General features: G+C 44.6%; 1 protein-coding gene across 5 annotated transcripts in view; it reads left to right on the top strand.

Annotated features, from left to right (window-relative positions):
- Window positions 1-2,181: 2,181 nt before the first annotated feature.
- CLTCL1 (clathrin heavy chain like 1) overlaps window positions 2,182-26,266 on the top strand; it is a 58,684-nt gene continuing 34,599 nt past the window's right edge. For all 5 annotated transcript variants that reach the window (XR_012647965.1, XR_012647964.1, XM_075012279.1 and 2 more), the window contains exons 1-4: window positions 2,182-2,375; window positions 18,672-18,879; window positions 25,484-25,752; window positions 26,072-26,233. Coding sequence is in view for 3 of the 5 variants with exons in the window: in XM_075012279.1 (XP_074868380.1) it covers window positions 2,334-2,375; window positions 18,672-18,879; window positions 25,484-25,752; window positions 26,072-26,233 (681 nt within the window). In the remaining 2 variants the exon portion in view is untranslated. The remainder of the gene's footprint in view (window positions 2,376-18,671; window positions 18,880-25,483; window positions 25,753-26,071; window positions 26,234-26,266) is intronic.

The following is a 26,266-nucleotide window of genomic DNA, read 5'->3' as shown; positions in this document are numbered from 1 at the left end:
ACACGTTTTCTTTCAAAAGAAGCTTTCGCAAGGCGGCGTTCTTCCTGAAATGTGAAATAAAGAGTAATTTTGAAAGGAGTGCTGCATTCTTTCAATTTACTTTTGAAAGAAAGGGTGTGAATTTTTGCGTACAGATGTTCTGTGGGATCTTTCAAAAGAGCTCCCTTTCAAAAGATCTTGCTAGTGTAGATGCAGCCCCAGTGCTTAACAACAACAAAAACAAAATTTGGTCATCAAACACTATTAAGTCACATTTTAATGAAGCATCAGTGTGTGACATACCAAGGTACCAACTTAATACCCTGCCCCAAAGTATGTGGGGGCATCAAGGATTCCAGCTATGAGTCAGTCTCTACTTTTTATAGCCAAAGGCTCTCCAAGCTGAGTGAAATGTCCCAGCTCTGTTAGCTAATAGTGTATCAAACTCATGAAACACAGTTTGTGTCTTAGCTACCACATACGGGGGACAATGGCCCACTCTGAATGGGATACATGATGCAACCATGTTTTGGTCTGATTTTTGCAGGCATTAAGTGCCATTAGCACTCATTTTCTTCAGTTGGAGTGGGCATCTTTGAAAAATAAACTGCTTACTTGAATGCTGAAAAGAAATAGGGGCTGGTGGAAATTAATAGTTTTCTAGCATGGATTTTTGTTTTGGTTTTTGTAATGGACAGGATGTAGATTTTATGATTATAATTTATGGGGTAGCAGAGAGGATGCTTCTTATGAATAACTAGAAGATTTGCCCAGCGTTGCTCAGGTTCGGGTTTGTCCTGGGGTGGGGGATTGTGTAGGCCGCCCACTGTCTGCTTTTGCTTGGGGCCAGTATTGGGAAAGGGGCAGGGCAGGAGGCAGCAGGGGGTGATTGAAGCTACCCACTGGCTGCTGCTCCCTAGCATCAGGGAAGGACTGCACTCCACTCGCTTCTCCCCAGTGCAGCTGGGGCCACGTGGCAGGGTGGCCTGGGGGCAGCCCGGGATGGTGGGGGCTTTGCTGCCAGCTGCTCTCTGGGGCAGGCCGAGGTGGTGGGGGTGATGCTGCTTCCAGCAGCTGCTTCTTGGTACTGGGGCACTTGGTCCACCATCCTGTGGTCATTCATGATTATACCTGTCCACTTTGCTTTCTGCCCCCTTGTGGTCATTCATGACTATAACTGTCCCTCCTGTCACACCCCACCCTTCCTGTTTGATGCGAAACAATTTTACATTCCCTGCAAATGCCATTGTTCTGGCACAGCCAAACTCTGACTTTGCTTTAAGTTATGATAAGCGGTAAGCCAAATTTGCATGGCTCCAAAAATAGTCCCTCCCCTAGCGCTTAACATTTAGGAGGAGTTCCTGAACAAACAGACTCACGTATGGATGGGCACAGAGATCCACAGACAGACCCACCGACTCTCTAAAATATAGAACTGTAGTGATACCTCACTCTGTAGAGTTTGAACAGGAGAGGGAGTGCATTTTGCCAGTCCCAAGCTTTTTCTTTCTTTTTGGCAGCGGTCTTGTTGGGATCCTGGAGGTCAGATGAACTGCCTTCGTACTGCAGCACATCCAGAGGAAAACCCTTTTACAGCAGCTGACAGATCAGCTGTGACAAGGAGGGAGGTTGAAAGAGAAGGGGCCAGTGCCATTTGACAGGGCTCCATGAAATAGACAGGGTGGGGGCAGGCAGGGAGACGTCCAGCTTCTGAAAACTGCTTTACAAGAAAGGCAGGTGTATCCTATCATACAGGTAATCAATATTACGGAAGGGAAGGGAGCCTCTCTACAGGGAGGGAGCCCTGGGTAGCTCTGCTGGAGAAACACCAGCAACCTCTTTAAGTCGGGCCCCACTGCAGGGAGCTTGGAACAACTAGGTAGAGGGTGGGAGGGAGTCACGTGACACCACGAGGCCGGACTGGACCCCGGCTCCTGCGGAAGGATACGTTGGGCTTGAGGCGTGCTCGTCTCTCTTTTGAGTGGTGCATCCCTTTAGGGGATGAAGATCCTCCACGGTCTCGTTCCGAGCGCCGCGATGCCTTCGTGCAGCCCGGAGTAGGAATGGGAGGCGGAGAGGGAGGGGAGGAAGAGGGAGGCGGGCGCTAGGGGAGGGACTATTTTTGGAGACCCCGGCAGGCTGAGGAGCGGAATGATCCCGCGCAGGGTGATGGGGCCGAGGCCTGAGTCAGAAAAGGGAGCTCGGGGGGACAGGATCCCTGAGCGCTGCTTTGCGCCTGCGCGGCTCCCCCACGCCGTCCTCCTCCCCTGACTGTGCGTGCGGGGTGCAGCAGCGCCTGCCCCTCTGCCTGCCGCGGCCGGGTCCTGCGCTTCTGCCCTAGGCAGCCCCCAGCCATGGCCCAGATCCTGCCCATTCGTTTCCAGGAGCACTTCCAGGTGAGCGGGCGGGGGGAGGTAGCGCCCGGCCTTCCTCTGCCCGGCGGTGGGGGGCTGCGGGCCGGAGAGGTGGGGTGGCGGCCGAGCCTGTTCCGGGGGTCAGGGCTGCGGGGGGGCGAGGGAAGCAGCGACACCCCCCTCCCACCTAGTAGTGGGGCTGGTGTAATGGGGGGAGAATGTGGGAGATTACAGTGGCCCCGCCGCGGGGGGGGGGCATGTGCGGGGGGGGGGGGGTCCTTCAGGTAGCGGCGGGACACCCCCCCCCGTCCAGTGTGATGTGGGGAGCAGCGAGAGCCCGGTGGGGGGAGGGGGGGCTAGTAGCTGTGGGGGAGGGGTGGCCTTTCCTCTGCCTGTGAGTCCCTCTCGCAGGAGGGCCCGCGCGGATGATGCGCGCAGGGTTATGTGCCTGGCTTGCCTGTCCCGCTGCGTTGCACAGATGGCCGCGTTTTGGGCGGTGGGGCAGGGCTTGGGCCGAAGCTGGCTTGCGGGGCTTGGGACGGGAGTCGGCTTCAGGTGCGGGCTCTGGAACTGGCCCTGTCGTTCGTGGCTGTCTCTCGTTGGAATAGCCGCTGCTATTTGTGCAGAGTCACTCGCTGCCTGAGTGCCTGTCTTTTTAGGGCTGAAGGGAGAGGTCTCGGAGCTGCTTGTCAGCTTTACTCCGGCAATGGGGAGTATGAGGAACGGGGACTGGCGTTATTTGTCTCTGGGGTGGTGGGCAAGAGCTTCAGTTTAGGTGGTCCCCCTAATTTACGCTATCATGTGGCTGGTTCGTTTGTGGGGGGGGGGTGTTTTTTGGGGTGGGGGGGAATGACCATCAGCCTCTAAATTGCATGGATTCCTCTGGGGGGACCATGCATCTCTAGCTGCTACTGGGGAGGAGGGGTTTTGCAAGGTCAGAAAGCAAGTGGGGGTGGGGAGATCCAAACTTGGATGCTGTCCACCTTCCTACAAAGTCATATTAAATTCCTCCCTGAAAATGATGTTTGTTTTTTTTTTTATTGCTGCATAAGGAATAATGACAGCATTGGCAGTGATCCTTGAATAGATCAGGGCAATGGTGTGGCAATAGCTACAGCAGTGATGGATAGGCTAACTTTTTTTTTAATTAATTGATGATGCAGCAGATGGAGTTTGTAAACACGTTGAAGGAACGTAGCTGCCCCTGAACAAGCAGTTAGACAGGACTTAAAAATTCACTAAACAAATGAGTGAACAGGAAGTGGACATGGCAAGTGCTGTCTTCATTGCTCTGGTGCTGTCAAATTAGCATTCATTTCAAAATGCCAATTGTCTGTCACAGTGCAGGTTTGTTTGGCTTTTTTGTGCCTCACTCCATCTCCTGGTGTTTAAACTTGCATTTTTCTGTCCTCAACTGAGCTGTAGAAACTCTATGTACAGTTTAATGCCCAAATGGAAAAGATGAGTCAAACTTGACACACTTCTTCAAACTATCCCTTTTCTTCCTTGACTTAAGAGTCTAAGAGGGTAGATTCTGTCAGTCTCCACCAGTTCTTGATGGCTTTGTCTTCGTGCTCAGTTGAATGCAATACTGAGGCAGGAAGTAGGAGCCAGCTGATACGAACAGTTAGGATAACATCCCTTTCCATAAATTAGGGACACTCTCTTTTTTTATAAGTGTGCATCTGTATGTAGCTTGTTGCCTGCTTGTTACTTTTTGTGAGCAAGCTGTACTAAACTCCTCAGTGGCTTGTATGGACGTTAAAATTCTGGAGGAATGTGTATAAAATTTGTGTGAAAGCACTCTTGTCTCAAATTGTCTTTCCTGTTTGATTCTGGCTCCCTTTCTGTTTTTGCCAGCCCTTTTTTAGATAACAAATAGTTACTGTGGGTACAGACTGAGTGTAACAATGTTAAACTTCCTGAATAATTAGCCATTTAGAACCAATTTATGGTACCAACACTATACTTCAGTAAGTTCTGGGGCCTAAAACACCTCTCCAGCAATCCCTCATCCTTTAAACTCTGAATAGCTTTCAAATATTTGATGTAGTTTTAGCTATTGATAAAACAGACAGAGGTTTCATTTTCTGCAGTCAAACTGCCCCTTTTAACTGTACTCAAAACGGGATTAAAATTGCTTTTACAACTTGAACTGCCCTAGTCCTGCACTTGAACTGCCCTGGTCTGGCAACATCCATAATCTGGCATGATTGTAGTTAGCTAGACAACCACTTGTCCTGGCTGTGGCCAAGGTTCCTGTGGTTCAATAAAGTGTATTCACTAGTCCTGGCTCAGTGTTTTTTGTGGTGGTGGTTACCCCTATAGAGCTGCATGGTTTGTTTGTTTTGTTTTTTTTTGAACCCAGTGAGTAATGGCAGTGTCAGTATTGTCTGGCATATTGCCAGATTCGCTCATTAGGCACCAGTCAGTGCTGGACTAGAGGGTCAACCTATTTTTAACTCTAAATTTATGCAAATGAGGCTCTTTCTAGAGAAAGGACTATGCTAGCTAGTTAATTCACTGTTGCTAGTTGAGGCAAAGCATGAAATAAATGACTGGCTATTATGACACAGTATAAAGTACTAGTTTAATAACTTTTGTTCCTCCTGTAGCATCCGTCTGTAATAGTACTAAACTTTCTTCCAGCCTACCATAAAAACAACTTAATATAAATTTTACTTTGTTGCTAGATGTTTTTGACATCTTACACTTGGGCATCCAAATGATTAATTCTTAAAGACTAAACTCTACTCAATATTAGCAAAATATGGCTTAAACTTTCCTCAATGCATTTCTAATACAGGATTCCGTGTAACTGCAATCTTAAAGAATGTTTTCTCTTGAATAGGTGAGACAGTGTACATTTGCTAACCAAAATAAATGAAAATACTGGGAATGTACACTGTTAAAAATGGGTAAGAAGGAACAATCAAGGAACTAGACAACATTTTTGGCTAGGCAATATAACAATTCAGCAGTATCTGCTGCTTTGCTGGGGAGGGGGCTGACCCCAAGACCTTCCATGCTTTTGGAGTATGCACTAGTACAGGCGTCAGCAAACTTTACTAGGTGAAGTGCCAGAACTTGACATTTGACCTCTATATACTGTCCAAGTGTGGTGATACCTCTGAAGTCACTAACAGTCCTACTTACAACAGCTTTGTGAATAGATTAAGATGCAGAGGTTATTATTTAGCTGTGGCTGGTGGCAGGAGAGAGAGTCCTGGCTTGCAGAAGTGGGGCTGGTCTGGGTTGGGGGTAAGCAAGAAGGGGAGGAAGTAGGCCAAGGGTTGACAGCCAAAATAGGAACAAGAGTTGAGTTTTTACACCTAACTGGACAAAATGCTCAAGAGGTGCAATGCATTGGAATATGAGACAGTCCCTAATAAACCGTGCTCTTCATAACTCCTGTTTTAAGAACAGCATGTGCACAATGACTTGTAGTGCGATGCATGTTTACTGCAGGATGTCTACAAACTTTACATGTTCCATTACCTCACACTGAGTCTGTTCTGGGATGGCTATGGTCTGAAGTGGGTCTGTCCCACGAAAGCTCACCTAATAAGTTATTTTGTGAGTAAAGTGCTACTTGACTGCTTTTTTTTGTTCTCGCAGTTTACATTTGTTTGTACCATGGCCTTCATGACTCACTTGCGAACTTCTCCTCTGGAGGATGCTAGGGGAGTCATGCAACATTCTGAGATCATATATTGTCTGCTATTTAGGTATGAGTTCATTTTTGGTCTTTTAGACATTGACTGTTTGTTGGAAATAATCGGGGGGGCTTTTTACTTTGCAATTATAGCATCAGGATCTACAGAAGCCCTCAAAGCTGCAGGTTGTAGATGCGTAAACTAGGCAGATCTGGTTAAGCAGGACCTCCAAACACCTCACTGGAATGAATCCCTTTGCCAAAGGTGATACCATCAATTGGTGAGGTAGCAAGACAGGGCAGAAATGGAAAACAAGAGGGGTCAGCCTCCATCCCAGACAGTGGGTGGAGGCAGGGGCAAATGTCAAGGGTGGCCTGAAGGGCTCAGTACTCTTCCCCAGAGGAGACAAGGGGAGATGGTGCGACACTTACAGCTGAAGGGAGCACCTCTGTTCATACCCCACCTTTCGCCTGAAGGGCCAAGCCCCATGCTCAGGGCAGCTCTGTAGACTGGCCTGCCCATCCTGCTCCTCGGCTGGCTGGCTTGCAGGTGGGGCTTGCATGTCCCTGCTTTCCCACAGTGGCCATGTTCACAGCAGTGTGCACCTGCAAGAACAGAGCAGCACCTGCAGATCTCTGCACCCCCACTGAGCTTCTGCCTTCTGTACTGATGAAAATCTGCTTGTATGCTACTCTTGGCATCCATACTAGGGGTTGCTGATTCCTATACTAGCAGATTCAAATGGCCGCCATCATAGCCATGGTGGCACGTAGAATGGGCTTCCGTCTTGAATGGTCACTTGCAAATAATTTTCCTTCAAGAAGATTTTTTCAATCCTGAAAAGTCTTCCAACACAACTTTGTGATCTTCATTAAGTGTAAACTTTAACCTTGGGTCTACTGAACTATGTCAAAAGTCTACCTGTCTACCGCCTTCTGCCTGAAACATGACCGCACCGTAGCAGTTGTCTTGTTCTCAGCTGATTTAAAACTGCATTTTGTATTTTCTCACTTCTAAAGAAACTTGACAAAGTCAAACTCTTGACACAACTGGTGTGTGGAGGAGTGATGTTGCATAATACAAAGCCATGTACTTGTGTGGGGCAAGTCTAGTTTACAATGCCTATGGCTAAAGATTGTGTCAGATTTGACATATGGAGCGCACATTCTGCAGTGGAGTAACAGAAGGACAAGCCAGATCATGGAGAGCAAATTGTGAATGCTAGCCAATTTCCTTAAAAGGCTGCTATGGGACAACCTGCACCAGTTTGCTACCCACTCTTGACAGCTGAGAAGTCTTAAATTGTCATAGCAGCTCAGAAGGGGAAGTAGTTTTCTATCCCATAATGGTGACTCATTTAGTTGTCACGTGTACCACTACTCAAACAGGCCTCTGAAGATGCTGAAATGTTAGTGTTTGTATCAGTCTGCCATGTGAAATCTTAGACAGTAGGCATTTTTGTATTCCATTACTTCGGGTTTCCGTTATAGCTGGGTAATCTAATACTAAATATTTTCTATCAAAACAAAAAGCAGTCAGTTTTGTTTTGATAGTATATAGACTAGCATGGCTCCCTCGCTGTTAAATAGCTTGACGGTCAGCATTAGTCTGAAACAGTGTGAATTTCAACTACCAATAGAACACAATGCAAGTTAAATGTGAAAGATCTAGGTAATTCACAAGTATAGCTCTCAGAGGCTGTGTCTACACTAGCCCCAAACTTCGAAATGGCTACGCAAATGACCATTTTGAAGTTTACTAATGAAGCGCTGAATATGCATTTCAGCGCTTCATTAGTGAACTTTGAAATGGCCATTTGCGTGGCCATTTCAAAGTTTGGGCTAGTGTAGACGTAGCCACAATGGACACGGTATCAGGAGGGGGAGTGACTACAATAAAGGAGATAATCAGTGCCGCACATAACAAAACATGAGCTCTGTGTCAAAGAATTAACTGAAACAAATAATTCTTGTAAAAACTTGTTTTGGAAGCATAGCCCATTTAGTGGGTAGCAAACTGGTGCAGGTTGTCCCATAGCAGTCTTTTAAGGAAATTGGCTAGCATTCACAATTTGCTCTCCATGATCTGGCTTGTCCTTCTGTTACTCCACTGCAGAGTGCGCGCTCCATTATGTCAAATTTGACACAATCCTTAGCCATAGGCATTGTAAACTAGACTTGCCCCACACAAGTACATGGCTTTGTATTATGCAATATCACTCCTCCACACACCAGTTGAGAGGCTGCTGCAGCCTGAATGGCTGGAGGTGAGGTCCCAAGCCTACCATTATACACAAACCTCTTAGATTACCCAGAGTGCCCTTATCACTGAGGGCAAGTGTGCTCAGGACAGGATGCCTACCTAGGCTTTTTTCTGCAACATGGATGTAGCCTGTAGAATGGCTTGTAGCTGATGACAGTTTACCAGATGACAAACAATGTGTGTACACATCTTTGATTTACAATGCCACTCATGCTCTCTTCCTGCTTGAAGACAGCAGGGTCAATATGCAGCAAACGCTCACACTGGAGGCCAGTGAAGATTCAACATGCCTTGTAGCTGGTGTTGTGAGTTTGTCAACTGCCCTCTGGCCAGGTTTGACAGTAGTCTGAAGTTCTGTATTTAAGTGATGTCAGCTACAAATTGGTTTAGCCAGCATGCCTCTTAATCTATCATCCGGTGTAGAGTGCAAGGCTATTGGGACAGCTGCGTCTCTTTTTCACCTGGAGTACTACAAAAGAACCTGTTACAAACTGATCTGGAAGTACACTAATCCCTCATTTAACAAGTACTTGACTTAGAAGTATTCACTAAAACAATGCGAAGCGGACAGGGAGCTGCAGACAGGGGAGTTCGGGAGGGAGTGTGGCAGAGGACTATAATGGTTAGGAAGACCCGCAATACCTGTGCCGGCACTACTGCTGTCTCCTCCACTTCTGCCTGTAGCCAGACAGACTGCCTGACCATGGATGTTTCTACCCAGATCCTGGTGTGGTTCTGCAAGGACTGTGGCTTGCCGTTCTCACTTACTGATACCCAGGCTGAGGGGAATATTCAGTGTGAAAGGTGCCTGCTGGTGGAATCTCTCGGACAGCAAGTGGGGGAGCTACAGGAGGATGTGGCCAGGTTGAGGAGTATCCAAGTCCATGAGCAGTTCCTGGGTAGTAGTCAGGTGGAGACTGCAGAGGTAACTGTCCCAATGCACGGGACAGCTGACAAACCACTGGAGGAGGTGGACCAGGGTGGACACTGGCAGCTGGTTACTTCTTGTAGCAGGCAGTGCCCCACCCCTGCTCAGAACCCTCCCACCATGGTACTGAAAAAAACATTATGCTGTACTCAATACAGGAGGCCAAGAATTACCCCATACAGAAGAGGAGAAACCTCATACCCCCAAGGCTGGGAAGTCTACTGCCACCCCTGCAAGAAGGAAACATAGAGTAGTGGTGGTTGGAGACTCTCTCTTTCTTCTGAGGGGGACGGAGACGCCCATCTGTCACCCTGACACTTCATCTCGGGAGGTGTGTTGCCTGCTGGGGGGCCCATATCCGAGATATTACGCAGGCATTATCGAGGATTATCCAGCCCTCTCACTACTATCCCATGCTTCTCATTGATGTGGGCACTAATGATACTGCGAGGTGTGATGCTGAGCAGGTCAAGAGTGACTTCAGGGCTCTGGGGGCACAGGTCAGGGAGTTTGGGGCACAGATGGTATTCTCTCCAGTCCTGCCTGTCAAAAGTAGGGGCCCAGGCAGAGACAGGTGTATCCTAGAGGTGAATGCTTGGTTGCGTAGATGGTGTTGCCAAGAAGGCTTTGGCTTCTTTGACCATGGGATCCTTCTCTGGGAAGGACTGCTAGGCAGAGATGGCCTTCTCCTTTCAAGGAAGGGGAAGACCATATTCGGACACAGGCTGGCTAACCTACTGAGGAGGGCTTTAAACTAGGTTCGACAGGGGCAGGGGAGCAAAGCCTGCAGGTAAGTGGAGAGCATGGATACCTGGGAGATCAACTTGAAATGGGAGGGAGTATGGACTACACTGGGAGAGTAAAAAGAGGGCCAGGGCAAAACTGGGAGGCAAGACCAAATCAATGTCTGAGATGCCTATATACAAATGCAAGAAGTATGGGAAATAAACAAGAAGAATTGGAAGTACTAATAAATGAACACAACTATGATATCGTTGGCATCACAAACTTGGTGGGATAATACTCATGATTGGAATGTTGGTGTTGAAGGGTACAGCCTGCTTAGGAAGGACAGACAGGGAAAGAAGGGAGGGGGTGTTGCCTTGGACAGAGGTGGAGATGGATGGGTTGCAAGTCTCTGGGTTAGACTCGGAGGAGTGTAAAAAAACAAGGATGAGGTCCTACTAGGAGTCTACTACAGGCCCCCTAGCCAGGTGGATGAGGCTTTCTTGAAACAGCTAACAAAATCATCTAGGGCCCAGAATTTGGTGGTGATGGACTTCAACTATCCAGGTATATGTTGGAAAACTAATACAGCAGGAGACAGGCTGTCCAATAAATTCTTGGATTGCATGGGGGATAACTTTTTTTATTCCAAAAAGTTGAAAAAGCTACTGGGGGGGGAGCTGTTCTAGATTTAATCTTTGCAAATAGGGATGAAATTATTGGGAACTTGAAAGTGGAAGGTTGCTTGCGTGAAAGTGATCATGAAATCAGAGTTCACAATTCTATGGAAGGGTAGAAGGGAAGACAGTACAATAGAGACAATGGATTTCAGGAAGGCAGATTTGGTAAACTCAGCTGGTAGGTAAGGTCCCATGGGAAGCTAAACTGAGGAGGAAAAACGGCTGAGGAGAGTTGGCAGTTTTTCAAAGGGACATTATTAAGGGCCCAAAAGCAAGCTATCCCACTGTGTAGGAAAGATAGAAAACATGGCAAAAGACTGCTTTGGCTTAACCAGGAGACCTTGCTTGATCTCAAACTAGAAAAGGAGTCGTATAAGAAATGGAAACCAGGACAAATTACAAAGGACTAATATAGGCAAACATGAGCATGCAGGAGCAAGATTAGAAAGGCTAAGGCACAAAATGAGCTCAAACTAGCTACAAGCATAAAGGGAAACAAGAAGGCTTGTTACGAATACATTGGTAACAAGAGGAAGACCGAGGGTAGGACCGTTGGTCAGTGAGGAGGGAGAAACAGTGACAGGGAATTTGGAAATGGCAGAGATGTTTAATGATTCTTTGTTTCGGTCTTCACTGAGAAATCTGAAGGAATGCCTGACATAGAGAATGCTAGTGGAAAAAGGGGTAGGTTTAGAAGCTGAGAAAAGAACAAATTAAAATTTACTTAGAAAAATTAGATGTCTGCAAATCACCAGGGCCTGATGAAATGCATCCTAGAATCCTCAAGGAGCTGATAGAAGAGGTATCTGAGCCTTTAGCAATCATTTTTTGGAAAATCATGGGCGATAGGAGAGATTCCAGAAGACTGGAAAAGGGCAAATGTAGTACCCATTTATAAAAAGGGGAACAAGAATAACCCGGGAAACGACAGGCCAGTCAGCTTAACTTCTGTGCCAGGAAAGATAATGGAGCAGGTAATTAAAGAAATCATCTGCAAGCATTTGGAAGGTGGTAAGGTGATAGGGAACAGCCAGCATGGCTTTGTTAAAAACAGATCATGTCAAACCAATTTAATAGCTTTCTCTGGTAGAATAACGAGCCTTGTGGATAAGGGAGAAGTGGTGGATGTGATATACCTAGACTTCAGTAAAGCATTTGACACGGTCTCACATAATATACTTATCAATAAACTACTCAAATATGACTTAGATGGGGCTACTATAAGGTGGGTGAACAACTGGCTGGATAACCATACCCAGAGAGTAGTTATTAATGGTTTTCAATCCTGCTGGAAAAGTATAACTAGTGGGCTTCCACAGGGGTCTGTTTTAGGACTGGTTCTGTTCAATATCTTTAACGATTTAAATATTGACGTAGAAAGTACACTTAAGCTTGCTGCTGATACCAAGCTGGGAGGGGTTGCAGCTTCTTTGGAGGATAGGGTCATAATTCAAAAGGATTTGGAGAAATGGTCTGAGGTAAACAGGATGAAGCTTAATAAGGACAAATGCCAAGTGTTCCACTTAGGAAGGAACAATCAGTGTCACACACAGAATGGGATAGGACTGCCTAGGAATGAGTACAGCAGAAAAGGATCTAGGGGTTATAGTGGACCACAAGCTAAATGAGTCAACAGTGTGATGCTGTTGCAAAAGAAGCAAACATGATTCTAGGATGCACTAACAGATGTGGTGTGAACAAGACACGAGAAGTCATTCTCCCACTCTACTCTGCGCTGGTTAGGCCTCAGCTGGAGTATTGTGTCCAGTTCTGGGCACCGCAGTTCAGGAAGGATGTGGAGAAATTGGAGAGGGTCCAGAGGAGAGCAACGAGAATGATCAAAGGTCTAGAGAACATGACCTATGAAAGGCTGAAAGAATTGGGCTTATTTAGTTTGGAAAAGAGAAGATGATAGCAGTTTTCAGGTATCTAAAAGGGTGTCATAAGGCAGAGGGAGGGAACTTGTTCTTCCTTGCCTCTGAGGATAGAACAAGAGGCAATGGACTTAAATTGCAGCAGGAGAGGCTCAGGTTGGACATGAGGAAAAAGTTCCTAACTGTCAGGGTGATCAAACACTGGAATGAATTGCCAGGGGAGGTGGTAGAATCTCCATCACTGGGGGATATTTAAGAAGAGGTTAGATGGCTTTCAGGGATGGTCTAGAAAGTGCTTGGTCCTGCCATGAGGACAGGGGGCTGGACTCAATGGCCTCTCGAGGTCCTTTCAGTCCTAATCTTCTATGATATATACATACATTTGTTCACTAAGGCTGTGTCTACACTAGCCCAAAACTTCAAAATGGCCATTTTGAATACATGTTCAGCAACTCATTAGAATGCCAGCAGTCATAGCACTTCGAAATTGACGCGGCCTGTCCAGATGGGGGTCCTTTTTTTTTTTTTTTTTTTTAAAAAAAAAAAAACAAAAAACCAACCCTGGCAACTTCAAAATCCCCTTATTCCTAACAGCAGATAGGAATAAGGGGATTTTGAAGTTGCCCTGGTCCTTTAGAAAAGGAGCCCCATCTGGACAAGCCAGGTAGTGGCAAACCGCGTCAACTTCAAAGTGCTGTGGCTGCCAGCATTCTAATGAGACGCTGAGTATTTATTTCAGTGCTTCATTAGCAAACTTTTGAAATGGCCATTTGCATGGCCATTTCAAAGGTTTGGGCTAGTGTAGATGCAGCCTAAAAGAGTGAATTTCCCCTACTTACATGAGCCAACTGTGGGGTCCCTGGCTGGGGTGTGGGGAGGCCCCCAGCACCACCTGGCCTGCTCCAACACGCCCCCCCCCACACACACACAGGTACTGCTTCTGCAGCCTCAGGAACCAGTGGCCACCACCTCCACTGGAGCCACCACCAGGTTTTAACCCTCCTCCCTGCTCATGGGGCCCCAAACTGCCCCTAGTCTCTAATCGTTACCAACACCACTCCCAAGGTTCAGTTTCTTTTCAAAAGCAGCTGCATGCTGTTACTCGTTTCTCCCAATTAGGAGCACTAGGAACCAATTGGAGACTTCAGTGGTAATTTAGTGTCCCTCTTATGCGGTTTTTTTGCCTATGAGCAGAAAGTTGGGAACCAATTGTGCTTGTATGGGGGTGGAAATGAGGATGTAATCGGGCAGCAGAACTGCAAAACAAGCAATACTTTGTTAAAAGTACAAAAACACACCCTTTTTTTTAAACCTTGTAAGGTAAGGAAAGCATCTGTGCTTCAATTGAAGCCATAGCTACAAAGACAATTCCACTAAGTCTTGTGACTATCCCTAGTATACAATACTAGTCTGAATAGTCATTTTAAGCAAGCTATTAGCTGTCCTTGTGTGCCTTCATCGTTTTACCATTAACACATTTTAAATATCTTATCAGGAGGGTGATCCTTCAAATGAAAACATAAAGTCAGCTTTTGCTCCTTCTTAGAGCACAGGGAGGGAATGTAAACAGAAAAAACAAAATTCAAATGCTAATGGAGTAGTGTTTGTAAAGAACCTTGGGCGGAGGGGGACTAAAATGAAAATTATTTTGTGAAATCCCACAAGTAGAACATCCTGGGTAAAGAAGAGGAGGTCCAGGAGTAGCTCACTGATACCTCTAAAGAGGTTGGCCCTTACTTCTGCACAGGCAGTAAGTACATGTTGGAAGAGAGACAAAATACCAGGTATCTACTACCTTTGTAAGGCCCTGTTGAAGAGTGGAAACTAGTTCTAAAACCTCTAGATGTTAGATTCCAAAGCATTGTAAAATATTGACATCGGTCACTATGCCGGTGACAATTAAGGAAGGGATACCATAATAAAACTTGGAATACTGAGTTATTCATGGGTGCCTGCAAGATAATGTCATTGTCTAGAAAAAACAATATTCACTTGCAAAAGTGAGGAAGTAACTCATTCTGACTCAGACTTCTTAAAGCTCACTTATTGGTGTATGGCTTAAGGGAGGGCTGTTGGGGTAAAAATGAGCTAGGTGTACAGTGTAGAGGACAGTACATGGCTGGTGATACAACTACTGAATAATAGCAGTTTGCAGCACTCTAAGTGCTTTTTATTCTGCCAAGCCATGGGAACAGTTCTTCACTGACTCAGATACAGGCAACATATAAGCCTGCTTAATTCTAGTTACTAAAAATGACTCTGGAAGGCTAGATGGTTAATGGGAGTCTTCTCATGAAGAATGTGCTCAAAGGGCAGGAGGGGGAAGAAGGCGGTGGCAGTAGCAGTAGAGGAAATACCCTATGAAGAATAGCACATGGTACAAGCAAACAGTGGAGTTAAACTTTTTACAAGATACAAAACCAAGAAGATGGTAAGAAGGGGAATATATGGAGACATGAAAATTGAGTGCTGCATTAATGCTACAGGTTGTGTTATAGAAATAACAAGTGAAATCATAGGCAAAGTGCACTTTTTTTAAGCTGGTACTCTTCTGGTTTGGGTAAATTATGGAAGCTTGATGTGAAATGCTCAAGAAAATGTACACTATTGCTTATTTGGAACTGTCTTAAAGACTCTCTGCACAGAAATAGTCCAGTTTTTTCTAACTCATAGTTCAGCCATTAGACTATGGAAGTATCTGCCTGGCTATCTATGTAGCATGACCAGGGATTCCTCCCTATACACTAAGAGGAGCATAGTCCACATCAGAGCATGTGACAAGAAGCAGAACTCTGCAGTTCTAATCCTTACCCTTGTGCCCAGGAGCAAGCTGCTTAAGAAGTCATGTCTAAAGCAGTGTTTCTTAAACTATACTCTGGAACACTGTTCTGTGAACGGCTCACAGGTGTGCTGGAGCATCTGATGCCTTTATCATACACTGGTGTAGATCTTTAAAAACAGAACGTTACTGTTTCATTGCTTTGATGCCTGATAAAACCTACTTTGTTCTGGTTTTGCTGTATATGTTGCTGTGGTAGAAGAGGTTTTTTGTGTTTTGACAATGTGGTGTGGGGGGGGGGGGGGTTTGGTTTTTTTTTTGTTTTTTTTTAAATTCATAGGTGTTCTGCATTTAAAAATAGTCTGGTGTTCTGTGGCTTTTTTCTTAAGACATTGGTCTAAAATAGGTGTCGGCAACCCTTGGCACAGGTGCCAAGAGCAGTATGCAATCCAATTTTCATCAGCATGTGAACCAGTAGATGAGCTGCTTCCCCTCCCCCCCTCAAGCTCCAGTGAGGTTGGGAGCTTGCTTAAAGCCACCACGTTTGGATTTGAAAAAAAAAAAAATGCAGAGCTTCACCATTTTTATTAATGAAGCTGTCAGTAGGATTTAGTGACTAATAAAAAGGTGTCACCAGAACTTAGCTGGTATGTAGAGGTCCAGTTTCAGCACTCTGCCACTTACAAACTGTATACAATCAGCCTCATGTAATATGCTGGCACTGTAGTAGGTATTTAAGATTCAAATAGTTGTCTTCAATTTGCACTAATATTTCACATTCCATATGCTTTAGGCCAGGAATTATGAACCTTTCCAAGGCAAACTAATACTTAACACTTACCAAAAACTGTAAGTTTTGTGATCATCCTTAAACACATGTAGAATGAACTATGTGCCCCAGTGTGGAGATTTGACACATGAACCACAAATTTGCACACATAACACAACGCACATAGAAGGGCAAGGGGTTCAGAGTGTGGAAGGGGGCTTGGCTGGGGTCGGAGGAGATTTGGGGGTGCAGTCTGGGTACAAGTGGGATAGAAGGCTCCTCTCTACTCCACTGCAGCAGCTCTGAGCCGGTGAGAGACATGTCTGCCAGCCATGGCAACTCTAGTTGAGCTGAGGGAGGGGCACACTTCTCCTAGCTAAGGTAAGCCCATGCTGTTAGAGATAGCAAGGTGTAGAGGATAGAGAATTTGGAGAAGGTGCCTTTTCTGCAGTAGTGCCTCCCTGTTATGGTTGTGGGTAGGGATGGATGTAAAATCTTGTTTTGTTAATCCTTAAGTTTAACTGGTTAAATGATCACATGGGCAGGGGAGGTAACTAGGGAGGCCACTTCATCCCATCTGAAGAGCTCCTTCCTGCTGTGGACTAGGCCTCCTTCAGCCTAGCTGGAGCATCCTAGCCCATGGGCCCCACCCTGGGTGGGCTGTCCAGCCAGGCCAGAGCACACCCCATCTCCATAGCAGCTCAGCCCAGGAGCACCATGGGCAAGGGTGCTTTGGTTGGAGCAGCACCCCTCTGCAGCAGCTCTAGGGTGGGAGTGCTCAAGTCCCTAGCCAGTCACCTTCTGCCTTCTAGGGCTGCTGTGGACAGGGCTATTCTGGTCTGTCTGGAGCCCCCTTGCCCATGGTGCTCCAGGGGGGTGGGGGTGGGGGGCAGGGAGAGTTATCCTTTTCTTGTACTATCTTGTGTCTGTACCACTCTGACATTCAACTTTAAATAATTGTACTATGTCCTCTGCTTATTAAAGCCCAAGTTCCTAACTTTTTGCTTTTTTCAGCACCTTCATATGTCATACTGGTAATAAGGAGCCTCGTACCAAAGGTAGCATTCCAGGAACAGACTTTATAGCAGGTTGGGCAATAATATTTTATTAGGAAGGGCTGGAGCCACTCCAAGATTTTGGCAAATGGTCAAATGCTGCACTTTCCTATGCAGGAGGAATGATATCTGTAGTTTAGGCTGGGTGCAGAAAGGAGTGGGATATAGTGTCTAGGAGGGAGATCTTTGGGTGAAAGAGGGTTTTTGTGCCTTAGGACAGTGGATTGGGATGCAGAATCTGAACAAGGGTTGTGTCCAGGGCAAGGAGTTTGGGGGAGAGGACAAGGTGCAGGCTCTGGTTTGGGGGCACTTACCTAGGTTGCTCCTGGTCAGTGGCCCAGAAAGACCCTGGGGCAGGCTCCCTGCCTACCTAGCCCCCACTTCTGGGGCCATGTGTTTATATGTGTACCCTGTGCCCTGGGGGAAAGAAGACATTCCATGGGCTGCTTGTGCCTAAAGGCATGGCCCAGGCAGCTCCCATTGGCCAGTTTCTGACCGATGGGGAACTGTGAAGATTGTGCTGGGGGCAGGAGCAGCATGTGGAGGCACCCTCTATGTGGGGGGGTGCAGCATGCAGAAATGCTCATGGCTCCATCAGCTGACCACTTTGAGCAGCATGGGTTGGGAGTGCAACATGGAGGAAGCCTGGCCTGGGGTCCCACTGGGCTGGAGGACATGAGCAGGCCAGGTCCAGGCTGTGGCTTTTGCCTGCCCCTGCTCTATAGCTGAATGGCATAGTTTTGTGCTAGTAAAAGCTTTAATCGCTATACTAATGGATCTTTAGGTTTTGGGGGACTGGTAAGTATAAAGGCCCACACTCCCTTGAGGGACAAGATGATTCCACTATTTTCTCTGTTATAGCAGCTCCATAAGCTCTCCACTAAATATAGAATACTGATTGAATAGTAATGCCCATGTAAGTGAAATTACATGTTAACTTACATTTTCCCCACCCCCTCACTTCTGCATCTTGAATGAAAACTATACAATTTGATGCTCAGTCAACTGATTCTCCCTGTCGGAGTTCTGATTTGTACTCTACTTTTTGTGGGGTTCCTTTGGACCAATTCCTGTTAGTGGAATTACAAGTTTTTGATCCACACCAAGCTTTTCAGGTCTGGGGAGGGACTTGGTGTGAGCTTTGTATTGGAGAATGTCAGGTCTTCATAATAGATAAGACTACTACAGTCTAGCTCCAAAATACTGAGCTTATTACTACAAAACATCACTTGCCTCGGTTCACAATATCCCATAGAACTGTTCATAAAATAGCTTGCATCTCACAGGAAATTCCAGTAATTTGACACTTGTCATTTTCTCTGCCAATTTGGGATAAGAGTTAAACTGAGTCAGAGTTTCAGAACTTTGAAACAAATTTAAACTACTCTTAATTTTAAAAATGTCTATAGTGTTTGATCAGCCTTCATGGGAAGAGTTCCCCAAAACAACACTTGTTAATGGGGATTCTCTTCAAACTGCTGTATCTGGTGTTCTACTTCTTTCTTTTGAGTAAAGAGAAATGCCTCCCCTTTCCAGAGAAGTTTAATAAGCTGATGTCTTGTATGAACAAGTACTTGTCAAAGCATAAACAACTTTCTCTTTTCTTTAGCTCCAAAACCTGGGAATTAACCCAGCCAACATTGGATTCAGCACCCTAACAATGGAATCTGATAAATTTATCTGCATCAGAGAGAAAGTAGGCGAACAAGCACAAGTAGTCATAATAGATATGAGTGATCCTACTACAGCTATCAGACGTCCAATTTCTGCAGAAAGTGCCATCATGAATCCAGCTTCTAAAGTCATTGCTCTAAAAGGTGAGTCAATACTGGCTTCAGTGGTAGCTATCGTGCATTCAGCCAAAAGGTGGATGTTTCTGTACTGAAGCTTAATTTTATGCAGGATTTGAGCTTCTCAAATTTCTTGACTGTGCAATCGTGGTTATAGTCTCCACCCCTTTTGATTTAAGAGTTGAGCTCAGTTTGCATACACAGCACGGTAGAAAGCTAATTCCTCTGCAGAAATGCATGACTGCATTCCATCCTGAAACTCTAAGGGCATTGGCTATGGAGAGTCCATAGACTTCTAGATTCCATTTCAACCAATCTGGAAAGTGCCAATGCTCATGTGAGCTTCACAGAATATGCATAGAAAAGTCAGACTGTTGCAGGCTAATAAATCTGCAGGTGGAAGAACTGTACAGCTTTTAAAAATATAGTGAAGTACAATGTGTGCTAGTGTCAAATATTGCCAGATATTTTATACTTTAATGTTAATGACACATAAGGGAAGGCAGTAGCTTATTGTAAGCTTAAGTACTTGTATAAATACTCTTAATTCATGTGACTTCTGTCACTTTAAGTGGAAATTGTCTCTGCAGCTAAAACTGTAAATGCAGAATCTATAAAACTCTTGCAAAGGAGGTTTTAGCAACAGTTTTAAGCTAGTTTAATTGCTCTTAGTTTTCTGGGTATTGCTTCACAAGCTACCAGAGCATCATGGAGTTGGAGGCTTCCCAGCCTGTCTTTATATATGTTTAAAAAAAAAAAAAAAAAAAAAAACTTGCAAGCTTACTGGTGTTTTAATCTTGAAATAACTGCTTCACACTGTTACTGACTCTGTACTTTTCTTCCTGCATTCTTGTCTTAAACAGATGGTGAGTCAATTTGTACTGACATTTCATGTTTATTAGTACAAAATGGTCAAATCTCATAAAAAGTAATGAGCTTTTTACAAATAGTAATTTGAGCTGTAATTAGAGCGAATTGGGAATTTGAATCCTCAGTTTAGTAAGTGCACCAGGAAGAAAACATCAATTCATTGATGTGCCTTTGGCTATTGACTGTACCAATTAAAGGAGACCAATGTTATGTATGTAATTGTAGTACAATTGATAGACAAAACTGTCAAATACTTTTATGAGAGACCTTTTGCTAGCATGGTGTCTTGTGTGCTAGTAACTTCTGCCTAAGTGTGATATTTAGTCTGAGAAGTCATGGTGATATCTGGGGGTCCAAGAAATGTTTCTGAAATCCAGTTCATGGTTTTTCTGTCAGCCTAGACTTGAGGCCAAGGCTGTCTTCAAAAGCATATAAACCAGTTCCAATTTGAGCTGGAGTCAAAATATTTCAGCTGCTGCATGATTTCCTTCAGACTACTGTGACTAGTCTCCATGTATGAGAGCTGGGCAGAGATGCTGAACAATAGACTTTTTAAATTGGTATTATCTTGCTGTTCAGTAGCACATTGATTAGAACGTTCTCCTTAATTATAATCTTGGACCCCCTGTAAAGCAACCTGTTGGCAAGGAAAGTGCATCCTGTGTAGTAGTAGTTGTAGTAGTAACTTCATCCAGCGCTTAAAACTACTAGCCTGTCCTTGACTGAAGCTAACCTACTGATTTGTAACAGATACACTCAAAACAAAACAGTCCAGTAAGGACCTAACAAAATAACTTATTAGGTGGTGAGCTTTTGTGGGATAAATAGTTGTGAAATTGGTTTAGTGTCATCAGCTTCTAACAGTCTAGCTTTATTTTTAGCAACATTACTTACCCAGAAGTAATATTGTCCTGCTACTACAGTGTGTGTAATTACACGTCTGTTAAGGCCATGTTAGCTCACTCAGTGTGTGGTGACAATGTACTAGATAGACTTGTTTTAATGTTTAGGGCCCTGCAGGCTTGTGGGAGATTCCATATCTCCAGACTGGATGTCTGGGGCAGGGAGGAAAGATGTTAGCTAATGACAAGGGGGTCTCTTGTCTAGCTATCCTTGGACAACGGTACACAAATTATAGCAATGTGAATCTATCATTTAAAAAGAGAAATCCAGTGCCCTGAAAATGTAAACTTAGGTCAGACTTTAGCCCATGTTTAATACTTGACTGTCTAGCTAAAGGGGTGAAACATGCAAAACTTTCCCTGCTGATAGTTTGTGAAGATGGCAGTCTAAGCTGTTACATAACATGCCTTTTATGAAAAAGGTAATGAACCATGACTGGTGGCTGCTCATAATGTGAGAACTACTGAGCAACCATGTACAATCTCAATCTCCAGTGGGAAATGAGATTTCTAATATTTAGCAATTTATGGATTGTGGTAAACATGAATACAACTTGCATTTCTGGATTGCATGTGACATTCCCCTAGTGTGCTAAGTATGACACTTTTTTTTTGTCCTTGTAGCTATCTCTCGTTATGTTCAGTGCCACAAAGCACTTTTTACAATACCTTGGACCAAATGGCAAAGTGTTTTCAGAAGGCATTTCCCGACATTTAATCATGGGAATGTAAAAATGCAATTTCATGCTCTAACTTAAACTTCTGTAAAATTGTTTCATGTGTGGTAGGCAACTTTTTTTTCCTATAAGTAGACTGGCTGCCAGTCTGAATTTTGTTAAAGTGAACTGCATGGCAGATAGTATCCTCCAAGGCATTACTCTTAAAGTTTGCATTTTGGCCCTAAAGTGAAAATTTGTTTAAATTCACTATCAGTCCTAGGCCATGTCTATACTAGCCCCAAACTTCAAAATGGCCATTTTGAAGTTTACTAATGAAGTGTTGAAATGCATATTCAGCGCTTCGTTAGCATGCAGGCAGCCACGGCACTTTGAAATTGACGTGCCTCGTCCCGACGGGGCTCCTTTTCAAAAGGACCCCAGCTACTTCGAAGTCAGCTCATGGGTATAAGGGGACTTCGAAGTAGCTGGGGTCCTTTTGAAAAGGAGCCCCATCGGGATGAGGCACGTCAATTTCAAAGTGCTGTGGCTGCCTGCATGCTAACGAAGTGCTGAATATGCATTTCAACACTTCATTAGTAAACTTCAAAATGGCCATTTGTATGGCCATTTTGAAGTTTGGGGCTAATGTAGACATAGCCCTAGACAAGTAAGATAATGTCTGCCTTCCTTCCAGTACATGGGAGACTCAAGTAGAAAAGCAAAAATCTTAGGGTAGAAGCAAGTATTAAAAGTCCCCAGAGCAGAAAATTATTAGACCGATTAGTGCTACTTTTAGTACAGTATTTGGTTTTTTCATTATGATCCAGCCTACCTCTAATGCAGTGCTAGACACCCAAGAAAAGAGGGCACTGGTAAACAAGTCTGTTATGCACTGCCCAGTCCTGCAACACAGGGAGTGTTTGGGGAGGGGCAGAGAATGAGAAGTCTATTTCATTTTAAGAAATAGCATGATTGCACAACTCAACTTGTCCATTAGACCCAGGGATCAATTAGCTGAGTAGTCTGCACTTCTAAAACAAGTACTATTTCAAATGCTGAAGCATAGTAGTTAGAACCTCTCTAATCTGACATGATTTTTAGTTACGTGGATGACCACATAGGAGTGGCCAAGTTTCCCAAGAGGTTTTGTGTACAGCCACAAGTCCTGGCTGTGTTCTGTGCAGTTAATTGGCTGTAATGTACCCAAAATGCCTAAGCAGAGGAAGAGTCAATGCTGCTGGACAATATTGACCTCCCATGATCCAGCAAATTCTCACTTGGCACTGGTAAAGTCCTGAGGGTGCCAAACTAAAGAGGTTTAAGTTTTATATTCATAAATGCTTTGAGAAGTGGACATTAAAGATGCACTTTAGGCATAGATAATCCAATTCCCCCACTTTGAAGTAGTGATGCCAGGATGACTTGAGCTGAAAACTTAAAAGCCCAGAAGATTTGGGTGTCCTTCCTTAGTATACAAAGATTCCATGAGTAAAACTATTTTGCCTTAATCCTGCTAATTAGCTTCAGTTGAGGATATAGGAATTAATCCATCTCTGTAGCCCTGCTAAATGGGAAACTGAAGTTACCAGTAGGGGGCTGGTGAGAGTAGGATGCTTTCATTACTGCTTAGCAGCTTCTGCTAGAGGAGATCTAGAACATACATATGCAGAAGATAATTGGCTTCTTGAAGTCTCTGCATTCTCATATTTCTTCTGGAATCTTCAGGGAGAGCCCCAGGTATCAGCCTTCCTATCATGGATAGGGCTTCTAGTATTTAGCTACACAAAGCTCTGAAACAATTTTTAAGCCTTCTGGTTAAAAAATTAGTCTCTTTGACCAATGTCTTGTTTGACAATATTCTTGCCATGCTTTCTGATAGCTTTACCTTGTAAATAGTTAGGGTTGCTCTGGCTATTGTAAGCTGACATTCATGTTGAGTATCCATTTTATTAAAGGAAGCTCATAAGGGGAAGGGGTGGGAATAAACTGACAGTCCAAGAACTATCAGCTACATCTGGTATTGCTTCCAAAAAGCCAATACTTATGCAGTAGTCATACTTTAGACCAGGGATGAGCAAACTTCTTTTACATCTGGCCTTAATTTTAATTCCTGCAATTAGTTTCCCCGCTTCCCACCCCTCCAAGTTTGTCTAATTTAATCCAAACCCATGGAAATTTTAGTTACCTTTTGGCATGTGTAAGAAATAAAAGTCCCCCCCCCCCCCCCCATATGAATGAATGTATGTATAATTTCATAATTAGTTAGGTAAATATCAATACACGAACACTCAAGCATTTTACATGAAATGGATGAGCATGGCACCAGCTGCCAGTCATGCCCCCTTCTCCCCCCTCCCCTGGAAATTTCACACCCCTGGAGGAGGCCTGCCTACGACTTTGCTCACCCCTGTCCTAGGCATTGGTGTGTGGCTCCAGTCTGTAGTTTAACTTCTTATGTGGGGTGCAGAAGAATTTCCATTAGTGCCTGCTAGCTAACACCATAACAAATGTTATCAACCCTCTTATTGGAATGTGAATCAACTTGCAGCTCCATAATATTATCTAAAGCCTTATGGCCTAATCTGATTTGGTTAATTTCACATTGGTTTTTAATGCCTGTGTGTTACTTCTTGTAGGTAAGTAAAACCAGTCTTACTAGGGAACTGCATGAGGTAACAAGGCATTTGCTAGCCTGTTTTCCAGGATGGATCTACCATGCTAATTTTGCCCTTCTAAATGGGAATGTTCTGTTTTGTGCCTGGGTAGAGTGAAAATGTGTTAGCTTCTAAGCTAATAGAAGCTGGGTCAACTTCTATGGCCTTGAAGCAGGGCTAGTTTAGTCATGAAAGTCACTTTTTTTACTACAGAACTGTAACTCTTCCTGTCAGGTGGCATACAGGCAGATGCATAGTGTTAACAACTGTCCAGGATTATTCTGCAGTCTCCACATTAAAGATTCCTCATGTGAGGAGACCTTCAGGAAGACAGCAACCATAATTCACTCCAAGACAAGTGTACAGGCTGAAACTCCATTGTCTGGCACTCTGTCATCTGGCAATATGCCTCCTGCATCAGGACAATGCATGTTGCCAGAGCAGAGAGCAGCTGGTTCCAACAACCCTGTAGTGAGAAGCTGCTGGGGGTGCAAAGCCCTGCCAGCAGCCACAGCTGGGGAGCCAGGTTCCCACTGGCAACACCAGCAGCAGGGGGACTTGGCAGCCCTGTGGCTGGGAGGCTGGGGCACGAATCCCTACCTGAAGCCCAAGGGACCCCTGCCTAGGGGGAATGCAGCAGCCTTGTGGTAGCTCTGTTGCTGGGGGTGGGGGGAAGCCCAACAGTGTGGGCAGCCCTTCCAGGCACCTGGCCTGACCTCCTCTTGTCTGGCAACCCCCTCCTCAAGGCCTGAAGGAGGCACAACCTGTAGCAAAAATTCAATTTGATCACTTAAACTATACATGGAGAGCCTCCCTACCTTTTTTAAAAGCAAGCTTTCTTTTGAAGTAGCTGCTAGGGTCAACTTTTGACACTACTATAAACTTTACTCTGAACTTCCTAATGTGAGGAAATACAAAGTAAGTGGAGGCATGCTAGCAATGTACACAATTTCAGTAGGAATCATGAAATACAACCTAAATCTTAGGTGCCTAATATTAGTATTGTACCAGTTATAAAGCTGACTGTTGCAATGTCAGAACTACTAGTTCACTGAATACTACAGAATGTTCAAAAGGGAAATATACATGTGCAAAACTTTATTGCTGTAGCTGTAGACACTTGTGACTTTCAAATTCCTCATCAAGATTATTTTATTCCCTGTTCAAGGCAAGACTGGGCTCACTAGACAAGTCAGGACTTGTCTGCGTTTCCATTGAAACAAAATAAACTTTTTTGCATGCACGAATATAAAAATAACTTGCTGGAAAGTGTCCCTTGCCTCTTCAGAAATAAATATTCGGTCTGTGTGGTGCAGCATTTGTCATGAGGTAACTGACCTAACCTATTCTTTTGCTGAGGTAGTTCTGCTGGAGCAAAGCCATGGCAACTTAATCACTATTCCTCATCTTTATTGGAATAGTTAAAGTGAAGCACTAGCTCATTGTAGCTAAGTTGTGCCAAACATGCCTGCAATTCATGCAGACAAGAGGGCTGAGTATAATTTTCATGTCTAGAGGTCTGATTCTTTTGTATCTCTGATACCAGCTGGGAAGACACTTCAGATTTTTAACATTGAGATGAAAAGTAAGATGAAAGCCCATACTATGGCAGAAGAAGTCATCTTCTGGAAATGGATATCGGTGAACACAGTTGCCTTGGTGACAGAGACGGCAGTGTTCCATTGGAGCATGGAGGGAGAATCTCAGCCCCAAAAGACGTTTGACAGGCATGCTAGTCTTGCAGGCTGCCAAATCATCAACTACAGGACAGATGACAACCAAAAATGGCTGCTCCTGATTGGAATTTCTGCCCAGGTAAGGGCCTCTTTGGAATAGTGTACAGAAGGTGAATTGTGAATGAAGGCATAAAATTGGTGGGCGGCCCAGAAAAAGGGGATAGTAATGAAACAAGAACTTGTTTTGGCTAACATACTGACTGTAGTTACTTAAACTTTAACTATTTCCCATTTAAAAGCTTTCTTAGCCTTTCTGAGGTAGTATAGTAATGTTTTGGGGTTAGGTTTTTTGGCTTCACTATTGTGCTAAAAGCATGTTTAGTTACTGTAGAGAAGCTACCCTTAACAAAAAACTCCACTTTTCTCTTTCTCCTTCCCCCTCTTCCCATGTCAATTAGCAAAACCGTGTGGTTGGTGCAATGCAGTTGTACTCAGTTGATCGGAAGGTTTCCCAACCTATTGAGGGTCATGCAGCAGCCTTTGCAGAATTCAAAATAGAAGGAAACTCCAAGCCTTCCACGCTCTTCTGTTTTGCTGTGCGGAGTCCTGCAGGAGGAAAGGTAAAATGTGTAAACCCTATTAACCATCTTCAA

The sequence above is a fragment of the Carettochelys insculpta genome, chromosome 18, assembly GCF_033958435.1.
Source record: "Carettochelys insculpta isolate YL-2023 chromosome 18, ASM3395843v1, whole genome shotgun sequence".
NCBI classification, from domain to species: Eukaryota; Metazoa; Chordata; order Testudines; family Carettochelyidae; genus Carettochelys; species Carettochelys insculpta.
The sequence above is the reverse complement of the archived record's forward strand: the minus strand, read 5'-3'. Positions and strand labels throughout refer to the sequence as shown.